Raw genomic sequence first — 20,997 nt, 5'->3', positions numbered from 1 at the left:
GAAACGCAAAGAGGGCTCAGGGGAAGCCCTGGTGATCAGAGAGGGCTCAGGGGAAGCCCTAGTGATCAGAGAGGGCTCAGAGTGATCAAAAAGGGCTCACAAGAAGCCCTGGGAGTCTTGTATAGCTGGATACAGCCAGGAGACAGGAGTTCTGATAAACTCCAAGGCAGTGCCTAGCAAAGAGCTGAAAAATCAGCTAAATGAAGCCAAAGAGGGTTTGGAAGCAAAAGTCGCAGAATTTCCCAAGAAGCAGACAGATAATGAATTTTTGGGTGACTCAGCCACTGAGCTCAGACAAGTTGAGCTTGCATCTAAAAAAAGTATGGCCAACAGTGAAGTCAAAAAGAAGGCCGAGATTAAAGTTTGTGCTAGAAAGAAGGCGGCACATAGAAAGAAGATACAGAAATACTAATGGGGCCTCCACCCAGTTGAGGAGAAAGTGACAGCCATAGGAGAGGCACCTGCGCCAAAGAACGCCTCACTTCTCAAATCATTCCTCGGAATGATCAACTATTATGGGCGGTTCTTACCCAATTTGTCTACAGTCCTGGCCCCCCGCAGTCTCTACTCAAAAAGAACCAACATTGGTCTTGGGAGGTGCCCCAGAAAGAAGGTGAAACAATTGTTGCACTCGTCCAATCTATTAGTGCATTATGACCAGACGAAAGAATCGGTGCTGACATGTGACGCATCTCCCTATGGAGTGGGAGCAGTGCTCTCTCATCGGATGGATGACGGCACGGAACAGCCAATAGGTTATGTATCAAGAACGCTCACCACAGTGGAAAAGGGATACTCGCAGATAGGAAAAGAAGGCCTGTCCATCATCTTTGGTGTCAAGAAATTTCACCAGTACGTACACAGACGTCTTTTAACAATCATTTCAGACCATAAACCATTGCTAGGATTGTTTGGTGAGGACAAGGCTATACCACCCATAGCCTCAGCAAGAATACAACAATGGGCTTTAATTCTGGCAGCATACGAATATGCGTTCGTACACACACCTGGCAATCAAATCGCAAACGCTGATGCCCTTAGTCGTTTGCCTTTACAAGAAAATGATGAGCACGTTCCAGTTCCACAGGAAATTGTTTTACTGTTAAATTTCTTAGATTCCTCGCCGGTATGTGCTCGACAGATCAGAGACTGGATAAGTCAGGATCCAATCCTGTCTCAGGTACCAGAATAAGTGCTACATGGTTGGTCACAGGAGTCCAACAGAAGACATGAAATAACCAGCCAGGATGGCATCTTATTGTGGGAAGCATGAGTGATAGTTCCTTCAAAGGGAAGGGAACCACTTTTAATTGAACTACACAGTGCCCATCCAGGAATTTCCCAAATGAAAACCATAGCACGCAGCTATTATGGTGGCCTGGGATGGATGGCGAAATAGAGTGTCTAGTGAAGCACTGTGTGCAATGTTAGCAACTGCAAAAGTTGCCAGTGACAGCTCCATTACACCCATGAGAGCGGCCAAGTAGACCCTGGGAGCGATTACACATTGTTCCCAGGAAAGGTCCAACGTAGTCAATGTTTCTGCTCATTGTCGATGCCTATTCAAAATGATTCGACATGTATGAGGTGAAGTCACCAATGTCAGCCGCTACAATTGAGAAACGACGTCAGAGTTTTGCCATTCATAGACTACTAGAAGTAGTCGTTTCTGGTAACGGCATGGCATTTACGAATGCTGAGTTGCTTTATCAGCCTCAACGGTATCACTCATGTGAAAACTGCACCATACCACTCTTCCCCTAATGGATTGGCCAAAAGGGCGGTTCAAACTTTCAAGGCAGGCATGAGAAAGCTAACTTGCAATTCCTTGGAAACCAAGCTAGCACGCCTTCTTTTTCATTACAGGACTATCCCTTATACAACAACAGGTGTCACACCGGCGGAGTTATTGTTGAAATGCCGTCTCAGGACGAGATTGAGCTTAATAATGCCAGATTTAGAGGGGAAGGTGCAAAGGAGTCAGGGAAGCCAGAAAACTAGACACGACTGGCATAGTCGTGAGAGGAAATTTGCCGTGGGAGAGCCAGTATATGTGAAAAATTTCAAGAAGGACCAAAGTGGTTACCGGGTGAAATTAGTGCAGTGAATGGACCTCTATCTTAACACATGGAGGGGGAAAGCTGGATCATTCGTAAACATGTGGACCATTTAAGGAAGAGAGAGAGATAAATCACAAAGAATTGGTTCCACCAGTGATCATGACCAGGTCTGCGTTTCTTGTTGAGAACACTCAACCCAGGACTGACATGCCTGATGTTCCTATAAGAATTGAGGATGCAGAACTGCAAGAGTTCACCGAGGCACCTGATGGTCAGGCAACACTGAAAAAGAAGGTTCCTGACAAAGAATCTGAAGTTGTGGAGCTGCGACGTTCCACACGTACCAGGAAACCACCTGAAAGACTGAACTTGTAAACTCCTTACCCAACATATTATGTAGTCTTGAAAAATATGTACTTGTAAATATATGTATAGCCGAGTTAAAGGGGAAGGAATGTAGTAATTATGGTTTTATTTAGTGTGCAATGTACCTTTAAAAATAATACTTATGGAATATCACATGATCTGTAGTAACCAATAGGAGAGTAGCACAGGCTACCTCATCAGTCAGTGCAGAGGAGGAGTTGGAGTTGAAAGCACACATATAGTTGCTGCTACGTATATTGTAAATAAACTTAATGTTTCCACCCAAGAGGTGTCTGCGGATCAACCCTATAATTAATAGTACAATTCGGCCACCCCACAACAATTAGTGAGTCAATGGGGTGCACTGCGTGCCATCAAAGGGGAGTTAAACTGGTCCTTAACCAGGACAACGGTATAAAAGGTAATGGATTAACAGTTATCATACGTATGGTCAATGTGATCCCCTGGACTGGTTTTGATCACCTGATAGGGTCAGAGAGGAAATGTGCAGATTTTGTCCTCATTATTCTCCCTGGATTTTTTTTTGAATGTGGCTGTGGTGGGTAGGAAATATCTAGTCATGGTCCTCAAGTTTTGGAAGTGTGGGACAAGCTTGATGGGCCAGCTGTTCTTTTCCTACCTGCTATATTTCTATGTTCACATTATTAGTGTAGTCAATACATGAATTAGAATTGGTTACTAACAAAACAATTGCATTGAAAGGAACAAAGCTGTGATTTTTTTGCCATTACCAGCAGTAATGTTATTGTTCCCTGAAGCAGGTGGTAGCTGCCCAACCTTGCACAAAGTAACTAATGATCAGAATTCGGCAAAGGTATACTATGGGTAAGGAATTGTTAGATGGGAAGTCGAGTAGTCAACCCTTTCACTTTGGCAAGAGTTCCACCAGAATGGGTAATTGGTCTCATGAGCACTGCTGCTGGCGACCAGGGAGAAATGCTCCTTGTACGTGTACTTGGTGCATGCAAAGTACCCAGGCTGTGTTGCTTTGCAATTAAACGATAATGTCTGAGCACCGTTGGTCTCCCCATTATTTGGAAACTGAGCTTCACTGCCAGGTGAGAAGATGACGACACTGGGACCAACAAAAATCACCTAGAAATTCTTAAGTCCTGAGGTAGCAACTGGGGGCCGAAGAAATACAATCTGGAATGAGAGAGAGTTCATGTGATGCACTTGACCTGTTATATTATATGCTTTGTAACGAGAGCCAGGCTGCTTTGGAGGTTCTCTCTGAGAACTGAACCTCATCTGGGTTTCCAAGGCGGGCTATGGGAGTCAGTGAATTGATTTAGGTTAGGCTTGTTTTGGTTTTATTTATTATTTTTAGAACTTGATGCTAATTGCTAAAAGTCATAAAATTCTACCAATTTAGTTCAAAGTCACTTATGATGTTTCAGTTGAACCAATGGAATTTACTTGGTGTTTCTCATTGTGATCAATATTTTTGAAACATCACAGATGTTTTTACTTAAACACTACTTACCCTTAAATCTTTTGTGCTCTTTCTTTGATTTATAAATTGTTATTAATGTCACCATAAACAGTTATACTTTTATTTTGGGATTGACCATAAGACCACAAGACCATAAGACATAAGAGTAAAAGTAGGTCATTCGGCCCATTGAGTCTGCTCCGCCATTCAATGAGATCATGGCTGATCTGACAATCCTCAACTCCACTTGCCTGCCTTTTCTCCATAACCCTTGATTCCCTTACTGATGAAAAATCTATCTCAGCCTTGAATACAATTAATGACCCAGCCTCTACAGCCCTCTGCAGTAAAGAATTCCACAGATTCACTAACCTCAGAGAAGAAATTGCTCCTCATCTATGTCTTAAATGGGCGACCCTTTACTCTGAGATTATGCCCTCTAGTCCTAGACTCTCCCACAAGGGGAAACAACCTCCCAGCATCTACCCCGTCAAGCCCCCTAAGAATATTATATGTTTCAATAAGGTCACCTCTCATTCTTCTAAACTCCAATGCGTACAGGCCTAACCTACTCAACCTCTCCTCATAAGAAAATCACTCCATACCCAGGATCGACCTAGTGAACCTTCTCTGGACTGCCCCCAATGCCAGTATATTTTTCTTTAGATAAGGGGACCAAAACTATTCACAGTATTCTAGGTGTGGTCTAACTAGTGCCTTGTATAGTTTTAGCAAGACTTCCCTATTTTTACACTCCATTCCCTTTGAAATAAAGGCCAGCATTCCATATGCTTACCTATTACCTGCTGAACTTGTATGCTAGCTTTTTGGGATTCATGCACGAGGATCCCCCCAAATCCCTCTGTGCTGCAGCTTTTTGCACTCTTTCTCCACTTAAATAATATTCATCTCCTCTATTCTTCCTGCCAAAGTGCATAACCTCACATTTTCCCACATTATATTCCATCTGCCAAGTTTTTTCCCACTCACTTAACTTGTCTATGTCCCTCTGTAGACTCTTTGCGTCAACCTCACCACTTGCTTTCCCACCTATTTTTTGCATTATCCGCAAACTTGCCGATAGTACATTCACTTCCCTCATCTAAGTCATTAATATATACTGTAAATAATTGAGGCCCCAGCACTGATCCCTGTGGCACTCCACTAGTTGCAGGTTGCCATCCTGAAAATGACCCCATATCCCAACTCTCTGTCTTCTATTAGTTATCCAATCCTCTATCCATGCTCATACACTCCCCCAACACCATGGGCTCTTAACTTATTAAGTAGCCTTTTGTGCCATACCTTATCAAGCACCTTTTGGAAATCCAAATATATTACATCTACTGGTTCCCCTTTATCCTGCTCGTTACCTCCTCAAACAATGCTAATAAATTTTTCAGACATGATTTCCCCTTCATGAAGCCGTGCTGACTCTGTTTGATTAGATTATGCATTTCGAAATGCTCTGCTTTTACATCCTTTACAATAGAGTCTAACATTTTCCCAATGACGGATGTTAAGTTAACTGGCCTATAGTTAACTGTTTTTTATCTCCCCTTTTTGAATAATGGTGTTACATTGGCTGTTTACCAATTCTCTGGGACTTTTCCAGAACCTAGGGATTCTTGGCAGATTATTCCCAGTGCATTCACTATCTCTGTAGCTACTTCCTTTAATATCCTAGGATGCAACCCATCAGGTCCAGGGGACTTATCGGCCTTTAGCCCCATTAGTTTCCCTAGTACTTTTTCTCTAGTGATAGTTATTGTACTTATTTCCTCCACCCCTTTTACCCCTTGATTATTTAATATTTTTGAAATGCTATTAGTGTATTCTACTGTTATGCAAAGTATTTATTCAAATCCTCTGCCATTTCCTGGTTCCCCATTATTATTTCCCCAACCTCATTCTCTGAGGAGCCTATGTTCACTTTGGCCTCTCTCTTCCTTTTTATATATTTAAAGAAGTTCTTACTGTCCGTTTTTATATTACTTGCTAATTTACTCTCAAAGTTTATTTTCTCCCTCTTAATTTTCTTTGGTCATCTTTTGTTGGTTTTTAAAACTTTTCCAATCCTCTGGGTTATCACTAATCTTTGCCACATCTTTCAATTTGATACTATCCTTAACTTCCTTGGTTAATACTTGGTGACACTGAGACACTCAACTAAGGTAAAGGCAATAACATTTACAGTGGGAAAATGTCACATGATCAAATGTCACATGATTAAGCATCATGAGTGGCATCACATTATTAAATCTCCAGGAATATGTCAAACCAGGTATAAAACTCTAATGGAACGATCTATCCACTGCTCAATTAATTCTCTTTTCCAAACCTGCCAAACAAAAGCTTTCACAAACAAATAGGTACTGACCCTTAATGAGTTGTCACTTTCAGGTGTGTGCTGGTCCTGTCGCTCAGGCCGTCTGTAAGTTTTCTTCTTTCCTGCAACATCTTCACAATTGATATCTGGGATTCGGATGTCAAATTGGTCTGTTTCAAAATCCAGTTCAGGTTTCCCATCCTTGTTTCTAAAAGATACAAAATCCTTTAATCAGCAAGAAAGGAAGTGTTGGAATTGATCCCGCTGTACTGTGAAAAGTCACGTGTCAGAAATGTCTCTTAGGTCAACGGTAGGGCAATACATCAACTGCAACAAGTTCTTTGAAATTACTTTGCAAAATTAGTTCACTAAAGTAGAAGATGGTTGCAGTCATCTGAAGTAAAACCCAAAGAGTGACTGATGGATATCTGGTTAAGGGCATGAATAAGAATGACAAGATGAAAATGACAACCAATAACAATGTCCAGAACTTGAGCATTGCTGAGAAAAGAGACATGCTGTCAAAGCTTTTCGAAAGAAAACCAGACACCACCTCTAAAGCAAAGATACTAAATTATTTACAAAATAACACTGGCAGATGACTGAGAGAGGGGATAGTGTGTGATATGAAGGATCCAAAAAAGAAAAATTAAATATGCACAAGAAATATTTTCCCTGTCTCACAAGCCTGTATGAAACTGCTGATATGAAGAAAAGGACATGAGACATTTACATTTGCTAAATTATGTAACTCGCAAGTTTCTAGACAAAATGGAAACTCATTTACTTCTTTTCTCGCCAGGAAGGATGAGTGAGCAACAAAAGGGGGTGTCGGGGAATTGGTTAAACAGCAAAATGGTCTGCAGCTCTTGAAATAATTTGGTAAAGGATTATTGTTTAGATTACTGGATTCTATACCCACCTTCTGATGTTCCAAATAATAATCCGGGTTCCTTTTTTGCTGAGGATTGCATCAAATTCTGCCAGCAGTTCCTCCTGTGATTTGAAGATGGAATGTTTCAAGATGGCCTCCAGACTTGGCACTGAGTCTTCAGTAACTATGAGGTTTTGTGCTTCAGAGAGTTAAGTAGTATTCATAAGAACCTATTCATACTATCTCCCTAACAGCACTGTGGGTGTACCTACACCACATGGACTGCAGCGGTTCAAGAACACAGCTCACCATCACCTTCTCAAGGGCAATTAGGGATGGGCAATAAATGCCGGCCTTGTCAGCGAAGCCCACATCCCTTGAATGAATTAAAAAATTTTACTTTTCTTGGTAACTTATTTCACAATTTGATTACCCCTTCTGTAAAAGTTATCCATTTGACCTTCCTTCTTACATCTAGCTTTCCTTGCTATTTGAATCCTTCACCATAGTGAACAATCTGCCTGGAAGCAACTTTTCAACTGTCTGATACCTCCTTTCCTTTCATTTCACTAGACTGAATGATGTTTAGAAATCAGAAATGGTACTGATGTTTGCCATGTGCACCAAAGTTTCCTTTGCATGAAAATCATGACAGGTCTCTTGATGGGTACTCACAAATGGTAGATGGCTAATGAACAGTCAGAGAGACTTGTGTTAACAAGTTTGAAAATTATGAACTCCAGCTCACTGCAAGTCCTATCCATTAATTTTTTTTAAAGATGCAAGCAAGTCATGGTCCAACCCCTGTATCACCTCCCATTGTCCCCATTGCACCACCCCATCCATCTGTCTTTTCTCTTTTTCTGTCCTTCCCATGAACCTGGCTACTTTTGCTCTCTGGCCTTGCTCCAGTCCTCATTTCTCAAGGACAATTAGAGATTAGCAATGAAAGCTGGCCTTGCCAGCAATGCTCACATCCCATGAAAGAATAAAAAGAAACTGCTCATCTAACAGTGAGGGGTGGCTCATTGCACCCACCCCCCTTTCAATTAAAAAAAAAATCCTTGTCCAGTGCTACCCAGCCATTCCTGTTGTTGGTCTCCTCTACCCTAGTCCTCCCTTTCATCATCGACCTCTCCCCCTTTCACCGACCACCTGCCCCCGCTTGGGTTCAGTTATCCTCTTCACCTAAACAACTGCCCTTGAGTCTTGACTCTCCGGGGTCAATTTTGAATGTCCTCACCTGGGGTTAACAGGGCACCAACAGCCTCAAAATGGGGCCAATAGTCACACTGCTCTACCAGTGGTGCAGCCAGCTTCATTTTAAGAGGCCTACCACTGGCTGTCCAAACACCTATCTAATTTAATCAATAAAAATGTGGATATAGCTGAAGTTAATTATGTCAATGTGCAGACCAGAGGTTTGCATGGTGTCCAAGAGAACATGATGATACTGTTCCTGAAGCTTGCATTCATCTTTGTTAGAACAGTGCACAAGGCCAATGATAGAACAGCCAGAGTTTATCTACTACATTGTTGATGTATACTTTTTTCTGTTATGTTTACTTATTTCTTAGAGTTATTTAGTGTTTTGTCAGCCCTTCTCTTAGTACTGATTTGCAAATCAAACAACTCTATATATGCAGTGGATCCCATCCAACAAGGAAAAAGTAAAACTGCTTGCCATGGCAATTCCGCTCATTTGAAGGAGGGTTCCCCTTATATGAGGAATCCATCCCTTCTAAAATCTAACATTAGCAGATTGTGGCTGGAAAAAAATTATTTAAACTCAGTGGAGCTAAGTTATACAGTGATGAAGTCACTGACCATACAACTTGGTTTGCAAGAGTTAACCAAAAGTGGCTCATGTTCACTGGAATTAAACCATTTGCTTTATATAATGCATATAATGTTTCAGGGAGCAGTTCTATAGACTAAAGATAGTATCACACAGGAGATGTAGAGGCACTAAAACATTTAGAATTAGTTGTCCATTAAATAGGAGCTGTATATCATAACACTATGCTCAAGAAATTAGATAGAGCATGCCAGTGGGGAGCATTATAATAACATTTTGCATCACGTAAGAGAATCCTGTGGAACAAAATAGTCCGATATTGAAGGAATCCCACTGAATTAAAATAAAATGTACTAAATATGAAAAATCCATCACATTAAAGGATATTATTCTGTTGGTTGAAAGGCACAATAGGGATAATGACAGCTTGTGCGTTAATCTGTTCCAGGTAGGTCTGTGATAGGAGGCCCACACTTAAAGCTCCGCCATTCTTGGTGAAGACAAGAGCATCCTTTCCCAGCCTCATGGAGCCTGATTTAAATCCATTTCCATATACTCCTATTGGCAAGTGGCTTTTATTCCCTGTTTTATTAGTGAAGCCAAAGCTGTGAAATAAGATTCAAGGTTGAAAAATGAGAAAGAAAAAAAAAAGACTTGCAACAATAAAACAGATTTTTACATACAGAGTTCATTCTACCTCAAAGACCAACTGTTGCAAAATTAACAGTTTCTTCCAATTCTAGCCAGGCTGGACCAGACCATTTTTGTAAGGGAAGGAGAGGGGATCAGAGCAGACACACAGGAAATTCTCAACCAGAAAGTCCTGAATTCCACAGGTTATTTGTCATTTAAATATATGTGAAATTCAATCCATCTCCTCAAATTGCACTTGTCACTTCTAAATTTTGTCATCAGTCAAGAAATCCACAGCTCTGCATGTGGATGGCTGGTTCATCCTCCTGCCTCCATGTATCAAATTTAAAAATAGGGAAAGGAGGAAAGAATAAACATTTTTTAAATGTTTGTTTAAAGAAACATTATTTCTTGATGTCTTCAGTAACCAACAAATTTACATCTGTGAAATTAAGCCAAATTCACAAATCAAAATTTAAACAAGCTTTAAAATCTAATGCTGACGTTTTTGTTTGTTCTTCCCCAATTTTCCTCCCCTCCACTCCTTTCATGCAATAATTCATAAATGAGTATAATGTCAGAGATCTGGAAGACCCTTGCCCAATGACTACTCTTGCTGTATGAACTGTGTGGATACTGAAGTTGACTGGAGGCCAAGAACCTAACCTATTCGCACCCAACATCTGCCTATACACTTTCCAACAGGGATCAAAGGATCATTATTGGAAACTGGTTGATTTTTTTTCTCTTTCCTCCTCCAGGAGCAATGAGGTCAATTGCAGCACAGCCACTCTACCCTGGCTGAGATCAACAGATGCCACACAGACCAGCTATCAAACCTCAGAAGCTCTTTTGGTCCGTAATTTAACCTCTTTATCAGAAGGTGAATTTTCCCACAAAATCATGATATACTTACAATAAGTTGCATTAAGATAATTATTTTAAAAGCTGTTCACGTATCTTAAAATAAAAGTACCGACAGTGGGGAAATTGCTGGGAGTAGTAAGTCTCTCTGGTTTTTCCTATTGTGTAACCAAGAGAGATGGGTCTCAGGCATGACCATACTTTGCATTGTGTAAATTAAACATTTTGCACATTAACATTCCAGATGATGTATGTATCCATTACAGGTAGTCACAAGATTGGAACAGTTATGATGCCTGGCTGGCAAGCTGGCTTGCAGTTTTTAAGCCACTGCTCTAAAGAGGCAAATGAAAGAAATGGTAGCTACAGAGAAATTGCCTGGGTCAGAGGATGGCTATTTTCAAGTTTCAGGTTCCAGATCAAGGAATGGCTTTTTAAAATTTAATTTCAATCTCATTTTGCATTTGTTGCAAAGTGTGATGTCTTCTATGCAACACATACTACACACAAGATTTAAAAGATATGCTCCAGATATCACACTTTATCAAAATAATACTAGAAAAAAGCCAGGTTTTTCAGCTTGGGTGCTTCTGATCTGAAGCCTGAAAGCCAAAAGCTTTAGTTCATAGAACAACAGGGTTTCCTGGTACATGGTGAGTTTCAGATGGAGCATCTGAAACAGCGTCCTGGATGCAACAAACAGAATTTGAAATTCTAGCGACTGTTCACACTTAGTGCAAATGAGACAAGTGCTTTTGGACTCTTGTGAGGGGGTTGATGGGTGGGGGGTGAAATTTGATACTGACTAATAGCTAACACTGTAGCCAGGCTTTTAAGAGGAGATACGGACACCAAAAACGACAACAAGGGAAGCAGATTTGAAAGGATATGGAGGACAACTGGTTTAGCCATCCACCGCCAGATCTGGCTGCACCATTAAAACATCGATTCTGCTATCATCTGCTAAAACTGCTCACAATTTCAGTATCATCCTGAAATGCAAAGATGACCCCAGCTTCTTTTCTCCATGGCAAACTTAAACCTCTTTCCCTGTCCCCTCTACACTCAACTCCAACAATAAATGTGAGGACCTCACGGGCTGCTTCTTTGTCACTAAAATTGAGACAATCTGATCAGCTGCCTCTGCCCACGTTCCTCCCTTCCTTTATTGCTTCTCCCTGGCCCAACCCTGAACTTGCGGGGAGGTTTGCTAATGCTGTTGGGGGGGAATTTAAACTAAATTGGCAGGGGGGTGGGATCCTGAAAAGTAGTTCAGAGGGGAGAGAAGCTAAGATGGAATTAAAAGTTAAAACGCTAGTAAGTGAGTCTGGAAGGCAGGGAAAACATAGGCTAGATAAGAAAGAAGTGAGTTCAGTAAGGCTAAATGGAATATATTTTAATGCAAGGATCCTGAGGAATAAGATAGATGAGCTGAGGGCACAGATAGGCACGTGGGAATATGATATAATAGTTATGACCAAGAACTTGGCTAAATGAAGGGTAGGATTGGCAGCTCAACATTCCTGGTTATAGGGTATTCAAACAAGATAGAGAGGGGGGGGGTCGCAATATTGATCAAAGAATCAATTATAGCAGTCAGCAGGGATATCATCTTGGAAGGATCATCAAATGAGGCCACATGGGTTGAGATAAAAAAACACAAAAGGGGCAAACACGTTGTTGGGTGTACTATAGGCTCCCAGTCAGGGAGAGATAGAGGATCAGATATGCAATCAAATTTCAGAGAAGTGTAAGAATAATAAGGCAGTAATAGGGGATTTTAACTACTCAAATATTAACTGGGATAGTTTTAGTGTGCAAGGTAGGGGGGGAGCAAAATTCCTAAGTTGCATCCAGGAGAACTTTTTTAGCCAGTACATAGAAAGCCCAACAAGGGAGTGGGCAGTTCTGGGCCTAATTTTTGGAAATGAGCCTGGGCAGGTGGAAGGCGTATTAGTACAGGAGCATTTTGGAGATAGTGACCATAACTCAGTTACATTTAGGATAGTTATGGAAAAGGATAAGGTTGGGCCAGGAATAAAAGTTCTAAACTGGGGACAGGCTAATTTTACTAAGATGAGATACGATTTGGCTCAAGTGGACTGGGAGCAGCTACTTGCAAATAAAACTGTGTCAGAGCAGTGGCAGGCATTCAAGGAGGAAATAACGAGAGTACAGGGCAAATATGTTTCCGTAAAGACAAAGGTGGGGGACCAAGTCTGGGTAGCCCTGGATGTCAAGGGACATAAAGGTTAGGATTAAGAAAAAAAGAGAAGCTTATGGCAGATACTGAGGGCTCAATACAGCAGAATCCCTAGTGGAGTGTAAAAAGTGCAGGGGGGAAACTTAAAAAGGAAATTAGGAAAGCTAAAAGAGTGCATGAGAAAGCATTGGTAGGTAGAATAAAGGAAAGCTCAAAGGGGTTTTTTAAATATATAAAGTGCAAGAGAATAACTAGGGAAAGTGTAGGACCAATTAGGGACCACAGAGGTAAGCTGTGCATGGACTCGGAAGACATGGGTACAATCCTCAATGAATACTTTGCGTCGGTCTTCACAAAGGGAAAGGATGATGCAGGTGTAGACATCAGGGTGGAGGACTGTGAAATATTGGAGGAAATTAACACAGAGAGGAGGTACTAGTGGGTTTAGCAACCTTAAAAGTGGATAAATCTGCAGGCCCGGATGAGATACATCCCAAGCTGTTGAGGGAGGCAAGGGAAGGCCTTGGCAGTAATTTTCAAATCCTCTCTGGCCACAGGTGAGGTGCCAGAGGACTGGAGGACTGCTAACATTGTCCCATTATTAAAAAAGGGAGGAAGGGATAGACCAGGAAATTACAGGCCAGTCAGCCTCGGTGATGGGGAAGTTACTAGAAAGAATTCTGAGGGACAGAATATATCTGCACTTGGAGAGACACAGATTAATCAGGGATAGTCAGCATGGATTTAAGGGAAGGTCGTGTTTGACAAATATGATCAAATTTTTTGAGGAGGTAACCAGGAGTGTAAATGAGGGTAAAGTATTTGATGTGGTCTACATGAACTTTAGCAAGACTTTTGATAAGGTTCCTCATGGCAGACTGGTCAAGAAAGTAGAGCCCATGGGATCCAAGGCAAAGTGGCATGTTGGACCCTTTAAATTTGCCGTTATCACCTCTCCCCTCAAAAAACCAACCTTGACTTCACCGTCCTTGCAAATACTGTCCCATCTCTAACCTCCCTTTTCTCTACAAAGTCCTCAAACAGGTTGTCATCTCCCAAATCCATTCCCATCCTTCTCAGAACTCCATGTTTGAATGCCTCCAATCACGTTTCCACCCCCATCAAAGTAACGAAACAGCTCTTATCGAAGTCACAAATTACATTGTGTATGACTCTGACAAAGGTAAACTATCCCTCCTCATCCTTCTCGACCTGTTTCCAGCCTTTGATACGGTTGACCACATCATCCTCCTCCAACGCCTCTTTACTGTCATCCAACTGGGTGAGACTGCTCTCACCAGGTTCCATTCTTATTTATATTCTGATTCCCCATATCGAGTCTATATCCATGTGCTTTCTGTTGTGCTGTACGAGAATTATTCACCGTTTGCCAGAAACCCCAATCCCAACCTGTACCTTATAAGAATTTCTCCTAGGAACAATGCAACAAGTTGTACTAATGACAGAATGCAGCTTGGCACCTGCGAATCTCCATACAGTGAATTCCTGATTTCAATCATGCAACATTTGTCAAATGAGGACCAGATACTGCCCATGGCCCAAAAGAAACAGAGGAAAGAAATTTAAGTCAATAATTCTGCAGATAGCTCTACAGGCACTGGAGCCCTTATCCAGCATCCCAAAGGACCTGAAAACCGGCTACATTCGAAGTTGGCGGCCTGGGTAACAATTTAAATAAAACTCCCTTATTCTTTATTTTTCATACTTTATTTTATGTCTTATAACTACATGCTAGGCCAGGACCCAAAATCCGTAAAATCCCCAAATCCGGCACACGTCCAGTCCCGAGCTTCCTGGATACTAGGTCTGGTACCTGTACTTTACTGGGGTTATTTCACTTGCCCTATGGCTTCTAATTGGTATTTCCATGTCTCTTATACATATAAAAAAAAATCATATTCCTGTTAAAGGTCCCCAGTCCACATCATTTTAAAAAAATTCATGTACGGAATGTGGGCGTCGCTGGCTTAGCCAGCATTTATTGCCCATCCCTAATTGCTCTTGAGAAGGTGATGATAAGTTGCCTTCACAGTGCTATTAGGGAGGGAGTTCCAGGATTTTGACCCAGCAACAGTGAAGGAACGGCGATACATTTCCAAGTCAGGATGGTGAGTGGCTTGAAGGGAAACTTCTAGGTGGTGGTGTTCCCATGTATCTGCTGTTGTGAATAGCAGGGATCCCAGGACAGGTTTCTATGGTATTGAATCTCTACTTGAGGTTAGGTAGGCTGCAAAAATACACCTGGAGCTAAATGGAGCAACACCACTGATGGTGCCCAAACTATAGTATGAATGTACTGTATACATTATTCAATCAGTGCTTAGTATACTATATTGCAATTTAAATGACCTGTGATTTGACAAACTTTATGTTATAGTGCATGATATTATGCTGCATTCCAATGCATTTGAATGAATCATATATTTTATTTTGCTCTGTTACATTGTATTTGGGACTGTTGTATACTTGTGTTGTAAAACACCAGGTTTATTCCGTTAGTTGTGGTACACAATATATGGTCTATACTGTATGTTTCTGTTGTGAAACACTTTTACCTGTTGTTGCATTTTGTTGGGTATGTTCTATACTGTACCACAAAGATATCTTGTGGACTCTTTCTTGACACCTGCTATTTATAACATTTATTAATGATATGGAACAAGGTAAATACACTAGTGTAATTATTATTTACTGATGACACAAAGCTATATGGCAGGTAGTGAGTAAAAGGATTATATTCAGAGAGACTTGGACTAATCACACAGATCGGGTCATGTAGAATCGATGAATTTCAGTAGTGCCAAACATACAGCAGTGCATATAAGTAAAGGTAACAACAAACGTGCCATTAACATGAAAAAGTCTTAACTTCTTTTGGGCCAGTGGATTGCAGAATTTGTTGAAGTTCCATCTCATTGAGATACATCATCAGGGAGAACAGGAATAAAAATTCCAGGAGGCATTCACTGACGCAATTGACAATAGCGAGATTAGAACAAGAGGGGTGAGAAAATCAAGCAAACAGTGTCACGCTAGCTACAGAAGGCTTTCCAGTGAGTCAGTAGTCACAGCTCATTGGCATTGAAAGGGCATCTGGATATGAATATAACATGATAAAGTCTTAGAACAAAAACAAAAATACCTGGAAAAACTCAGCAGGTCTGACAGCATCTGCAGAGAGGGATACAGTTGACGTTTCGAGTCCGTATGACCCTTCATCAGAACTAAGACATATAGAAATGAGATGAAATATAAACTGGTAGAAGGGGGTGGGACAGGAGAGCTCGATAGTGGGCCAGTGATAGGTGGAGGCCAAGAGACTGCCAAAGATGTCATAGACAAAAGGATAAAGGGGTGTTGACGGTGGTGGTATTATCTAAAAGATGTGCTAATGGGGACATTAAGGGAAGCAAGCAGGACAAAAAGTCCTATACTGAAATATGTCAATGAATTGTAGGATTATCTAAAGCTCAATGTCATGAGGATATATTAAGTACCTTCACATCAAGGAAAGGTGCCATTAAAAATTCAAGGAGAGATAGTTCATCCAAATTTATTTTCAAACAAAATATAAATTTAAGGGGAAACTGAAACAAAAAGTATCATGCATTATTGATCGATAAACGGATTTAAAATCTAAAAGATTTTTAAATAGCTTTTTTAATTGGCAGCTTTTCTCCTCTGATTTATTTTGCCTCTCCCAGTAGAATACATGGTCAATGTTTTTTTTAAATGTTCATTCTTGGTATGTGAACGTTATTAATTATGCCTATAGTCGTTTGGTAGTATGGAACTTGAGTATTGCTGAAAAAAGAGACGTCTAAGCTATTAGTCTTACGCTCATCAGGACACTCGCAAGAATACCAATATAAGGGAGAAAACAACATTTTATACTGTATGTGAAGAGACTGCTGATTGGTTGGCAAGTGCTTTTATCATTGGGGATGCACCACTGATGGTGACTGACAGTTAACTGCCAAACATTGTTTGAAATTTAAACCAGGCAGCTTGACCCTGATCCCTCAGGGCAGTGCCTTGACTGATGAGTTAGCAAATATTCTGTTCAGCTGAAACAGACACCAAGTATGTACGTGTTCTTTCTGTCTGTAAAGAACAGGGCCCTGTATATTAATATATGTAGCTTCTAAGCCTGACTGACCATCTTAAATTGGTTGTCAGTGTAATTCTTAGCACATTGAGGATTATTTGGCAAATGTTGTCCAATCGCAGAATCACATCTAATGTTGGACACTGTGTTTTGAGTTTTACAAATACGGGCTGGTTGAGTACGGTGTGTACCCTGGCTGTTGCGAACAGCGGCTGGAACATCCTGTTTGATACGATCCGCCAGTCTTTGGGACATAGGGCCTACATACCTAACATCACACTGGCATTGAAATTCACATACCACATCACTCATTCGTGAGATAGATAGAACGTCTTTTTGGCTTAACAGCAGCATCTTGTTAGTTGTGAATACCACTCGTGTTGCTACTGCATAGTAGCAGCATGAAACAGCTAGCTTCACCTGTTGCTCAAATTTTTGAGATAGCTTGCCTTCTAGGGTAATCTGAGGTAGACTGTGCACTTTTCAGGGCTGAAAGTGATGGCCTTAGGCCCGTTCATGAGTTTACGTGATATCCAGTGCGAAATGATCTGATCAGGGCAGCCATTATCCTGCAGGATGCTTTTGATACGCCTTATTTCAGCATCAAGCTTGCATGATGAGCAAATAGCTCGGGCCCTATTTACTAGGCATGGAAGGGCAAGGTATCTCAAAAATTTGAGAAACAGGTAAAGCTAACTGTTTCACGCTGCTACTATACAGTAAGAACATAAATAAGAACATAAGAACTAGGAGCAGGAGTAGGCCACTCGGCCCTTCAAGCCTGCCCTGCCACTCAATAAGAACATGCTGATCTGCCCCAGGCCTCAACTCCTCTTTCATGCTAACTCCTCATGGCCTTCAACTCCCCGATATTTCAAAAATCTATCTCCTCTTTAAATACTTTCAGTGATCTAACCTCCACAACTCTCTGGGGTAGAGAATTCCGGACATTCACAACCCTCGGAGAGAAGAAATTCCTTTGCATCTCAGTTTTAAATGAGTGACCCCTTGTGCTGTAACTATGTCCCCAAATTTGAGATTCCCCCACTAGTGGAAACATCTTCTCAACATCTACCCTGTCAAGCCCCTCAGAATCTTCTACGTTTCAATAAGATCACCCCTCATTCTTCTAAAGTCTGATGAATAAAGGCCTAACCTGTTTAGCCATTCATGAGAAGTCAATCCCTTCATCCCAGGAATCCGCCTAGTGAATCTCTTTTGAACTGCCTCCAGTGCCAGTATATCCTTTCTTAAATACGGGGACCAAAACTGTACACAGTACTCCCGGTGCAGCCTCACCAACACCCTGTACAGTTGTAACAAGACTTCCCTATTTTTAAACTCCAACCCCCAGCAATGCAGGCCAAAATTCCATTTGCCTTCTTAATTACTTGCTGCACCTGCATGCTAACTTTATGTTTCATGCACAAGAACACCCAGATCCCTCTGTGCTGCACTTTTTTGGCGTCTCTCTCTCCATTTAAATAATAGTCTGCCTTTTGATTTTTCCTACCAAAGTGCATGACCTCACACTTTCCTACAATAAATTCCATCTGCCACAAGAGTAGCAACACAAGTGATATTCGCCACTAACAGGATACTGCCGTCAAGCCAAAAAGACGTTCTGCCTATCACACAAATGAGTAATGTGGTATATGAGATTCAGTGCCTGTGTGATGCTAGGTATGTCGGCCAAAAAGACTGATGGACCGTATCAAACGGATCGTATCAAACAGCATGTCCAAGCTGCTGTTTGCAACAGGCAGGGTACAGACCGTACACAACCAGCACATGCTTGCAAAACTCAAAACACTGTCCAATATTAGATGTGATTCTGCGATTGGAAACATTTGCTAAATAATCCTCAATGTGCTAAGAATTATACTGACAATCAATTTAAGATTGTCAGTCAGGCTCGCAATGTGGTACATTTGCGTGAAGTGGAAGCTACATATATTAATACACATAGCCCGGTTCTTTGCAGACAGAAAGAACATGTACATACATTGTGCCTGTATCAGCTAAACAAAATAAGTGACAGCCATTCACTGACTCATTCCTCAGGGCAACACCTTGACCAATCAGGATCAAGCTGCCTGGTTTAAATTTCAAACAATGCTTGGCAGTTAACTGTCAGTCGCCATCAGTGGCACATTCTCCATGGCAACGCCACTTGCCAACCAATCAGCAATCTCTTCACATGCAGTATAAATTGTTGTTTTCCCCCCTTATATTGGTATTCTTGCGAGTATCCTGGTGAGTGCAAGATGAAAAGCTTAGATGTGTCTCTTTTTTTCAGCAATAATTATGCCTAGTTACCCTCGAGGTCTTCTTCTTGAACCATATGCAATCCATGTGGCAAAGATACTTTCATAATGCTGTTTGGTAGGGGGTTCCAGGATTTTGACCCAATGATGATGAAGGAGTGGTTGGTGTATGACTTGGAGGGGAACGTGGAGGTGATGGCACTTACATGCACCTGCTGCCTTGTCCTTTGAGCTCCTAGATGGTGAAGGTCATGGGTTTGGGAGGTGCTGTCAAAGAAGCTTTAGTGCATCGCTGAAATGCATCTTATAGATAGTGCACACTGTAGCACGGTGTGCCGGTGTTGGATGTTCGGACAGCATTCCATCACAGTTCTGATTTGTGCCTTGAAGGTCATGGCTAAGCTTTGGGAGCCAGGAGTTGTATATGGGAATATCACATAGATGCAGTGTGCTGGATTGGCCTCGTGGGCTTTTCCCACCCTTTTTATATGGTTCTAGTTATTCTCACTGCTTGACATTTTCAGAAGAAGCAAGTGAAAGGCTTGGCAATATTTGAATTAATAGATGAACAGGTGTAAGAAGGAAGTTCATAATGGATTCAGAATTGTGAAGTAACATCGGAGCTCTGTTCTACCTTACGTTTTACCTGTTGTGTACTTTGTTGTGCTGTTCTATACTGTACTTAGCTCACTAAATAAATTCTAAATTACATTTTGTATACTTCTTTATTTTCTTTGACAAGTATCTTAATAAAATGGAATTCATTTTGTTCATCCTTAAGCACTCTACCTCAACATTTTGTGTAGTTTAATTGGAGTCATTCCATTTCCATTATCAGTGAAGGTCAGGCACAGCTCATTTTTAATCTCAGTCACGTCAATCCACATTTGTTTGGCACACACTCCTGGATCACATGCATTATCTGGAATAGAAAAGGGACCTATCATTAAAGCAGTTACTGGTTTCTAGCAACAGAAAGTGGTTGAGCATTAAATTAAAACTGCACTCGAATTCTCACACACATTTGCCAACTACTCAAAAATGGTCAGTAACAGAAATCAACCAATACAGTATAATTAACTTCACATTTAAGATATTTGGAGGGAATGCATTTACGCAAGTATTTATTATACTTGTTTATAATTTACATTTAAAGGACCTTGCTCATGATTCAATTAATACTAAGATTCCTTTACATCCTAATTGAACACTTCTTCCAGCCCATATCCTGTAAATTTTGCTCACTCCCCTGAAGACTTTGGTTTGCGTTAGACATAGTTCCACAGAGGCCTGTGGTTCATGGATGCCTTATACAAGTGGTCTTTTCTCAGGTGGCAAATGTCACCAACAAGTAAGGGTAAGTAAGAAAAAGTCCAAGGGATGGACACACCATCCGTAGTTAACTAGAAAGGTTAAAGATAGTATCAAACTTAAAGAAAAAGTATATAATTGTGCAAAGATAGGTGGAAGGCCAGGACATTGGACAGAATATAAGGAACAGCAAAGGATGACTAAAAGATTAATAAGGCGGGAAAAATCAGAGTACGAGAGAAAGCTAGCCAGAAATATAAAAACAGAGAGTAAGAGTTTCTATAAATATTTTTAAAAGAAACGAATTAACAAAGTGAGCGTTGGTCCTATAGAAAGTGAGTCTGGAGAATTGATAATGGAAAACAAGGAAATGGCAGATGAATTTTGCATCAGTCTGCACAATTGAAGATACAAGTAGCACTGCAGAAGCAGCTTTAAATCAGGAAATGGAAGGGAGGGAGGAACTCAGGAAAATTTATAATAACCAGAGAAGTGGTACTGAGTAAATTGTTGGAGTTGCAGGTTGAGACGTGCCCGGGTCCTGATGGACTTCTTCCAAGTGTCTTAAAAGAAGTGGCCAGTGAGATGGTTGATGCATTGGTTTTAATTTTCCAAATCTCCTTAGATTCGGGGAAGGTCCCATTAGGTTGGATAATAGCAAATGTAACTCCATTATTCAAAAAGGGAAGGAGACAGAAAGTGGAAAC

The 20,997-nt window shown here is 41.0% G+C and overlaps 1 protein-coding gene across 2 annotated transcripts in view; it reads right to left on the bottom strand.

Moving 5' to 3' along the window:
- Window positions 1-20,997, bottom strand: part of LOC144683716 (uncharacterized) — a 131,565-nt gene that overhangs the window by 83,258 nt on the left and 27,310 nt on the right. The window contains exons 3-6 of one of the 2 annotated variants that reach the window (XM_078547025.1): window positions 19,769-19,901; window positions 9,266-9,488; window positions 7,134-7,276; window positions 6,263-6,419 (exon numbers count right to left, since the gene is read on the bottom strand). In XM_078547025.1, the coding sequence (XP_078403151.1) occupies window positions 6,263-6,419; window positions 7,134-7,276; window positions 9,266-9,488; window positions 19,769-19,901 (656 nt within the window). Of the gene's footprint in view, window positions 1-6,262; window positions 6,420-7,133; window positions 7,282-9,265; window positions 9,489-19,768; window positions 19,902-20,997 lie in introns of both variants that reach the window. The other variant, XM_078547024.1, reaches the window with a different exon arrangement.

Source organism: Cetorhinus maximus, chromosome 8, assembly GCF_964194155.1.
Source record: "Cetorhinus maximus chromosome 8, sCetMax3.hap1.1, whole genome shotgun sequence".
In the NCBI taxonomy this organism is placed as follows: Eukaryota; Metazoa; Chordata; class Chondrichthyes; order Lamniformes; family Cetorhinidae; genus Cetorhinus; species Cetorhinus maximus.
Note: the sequence above shows the minus strand (reverse complement) of the source record. Positions and strands in the feature narration are given on the sequence as shown.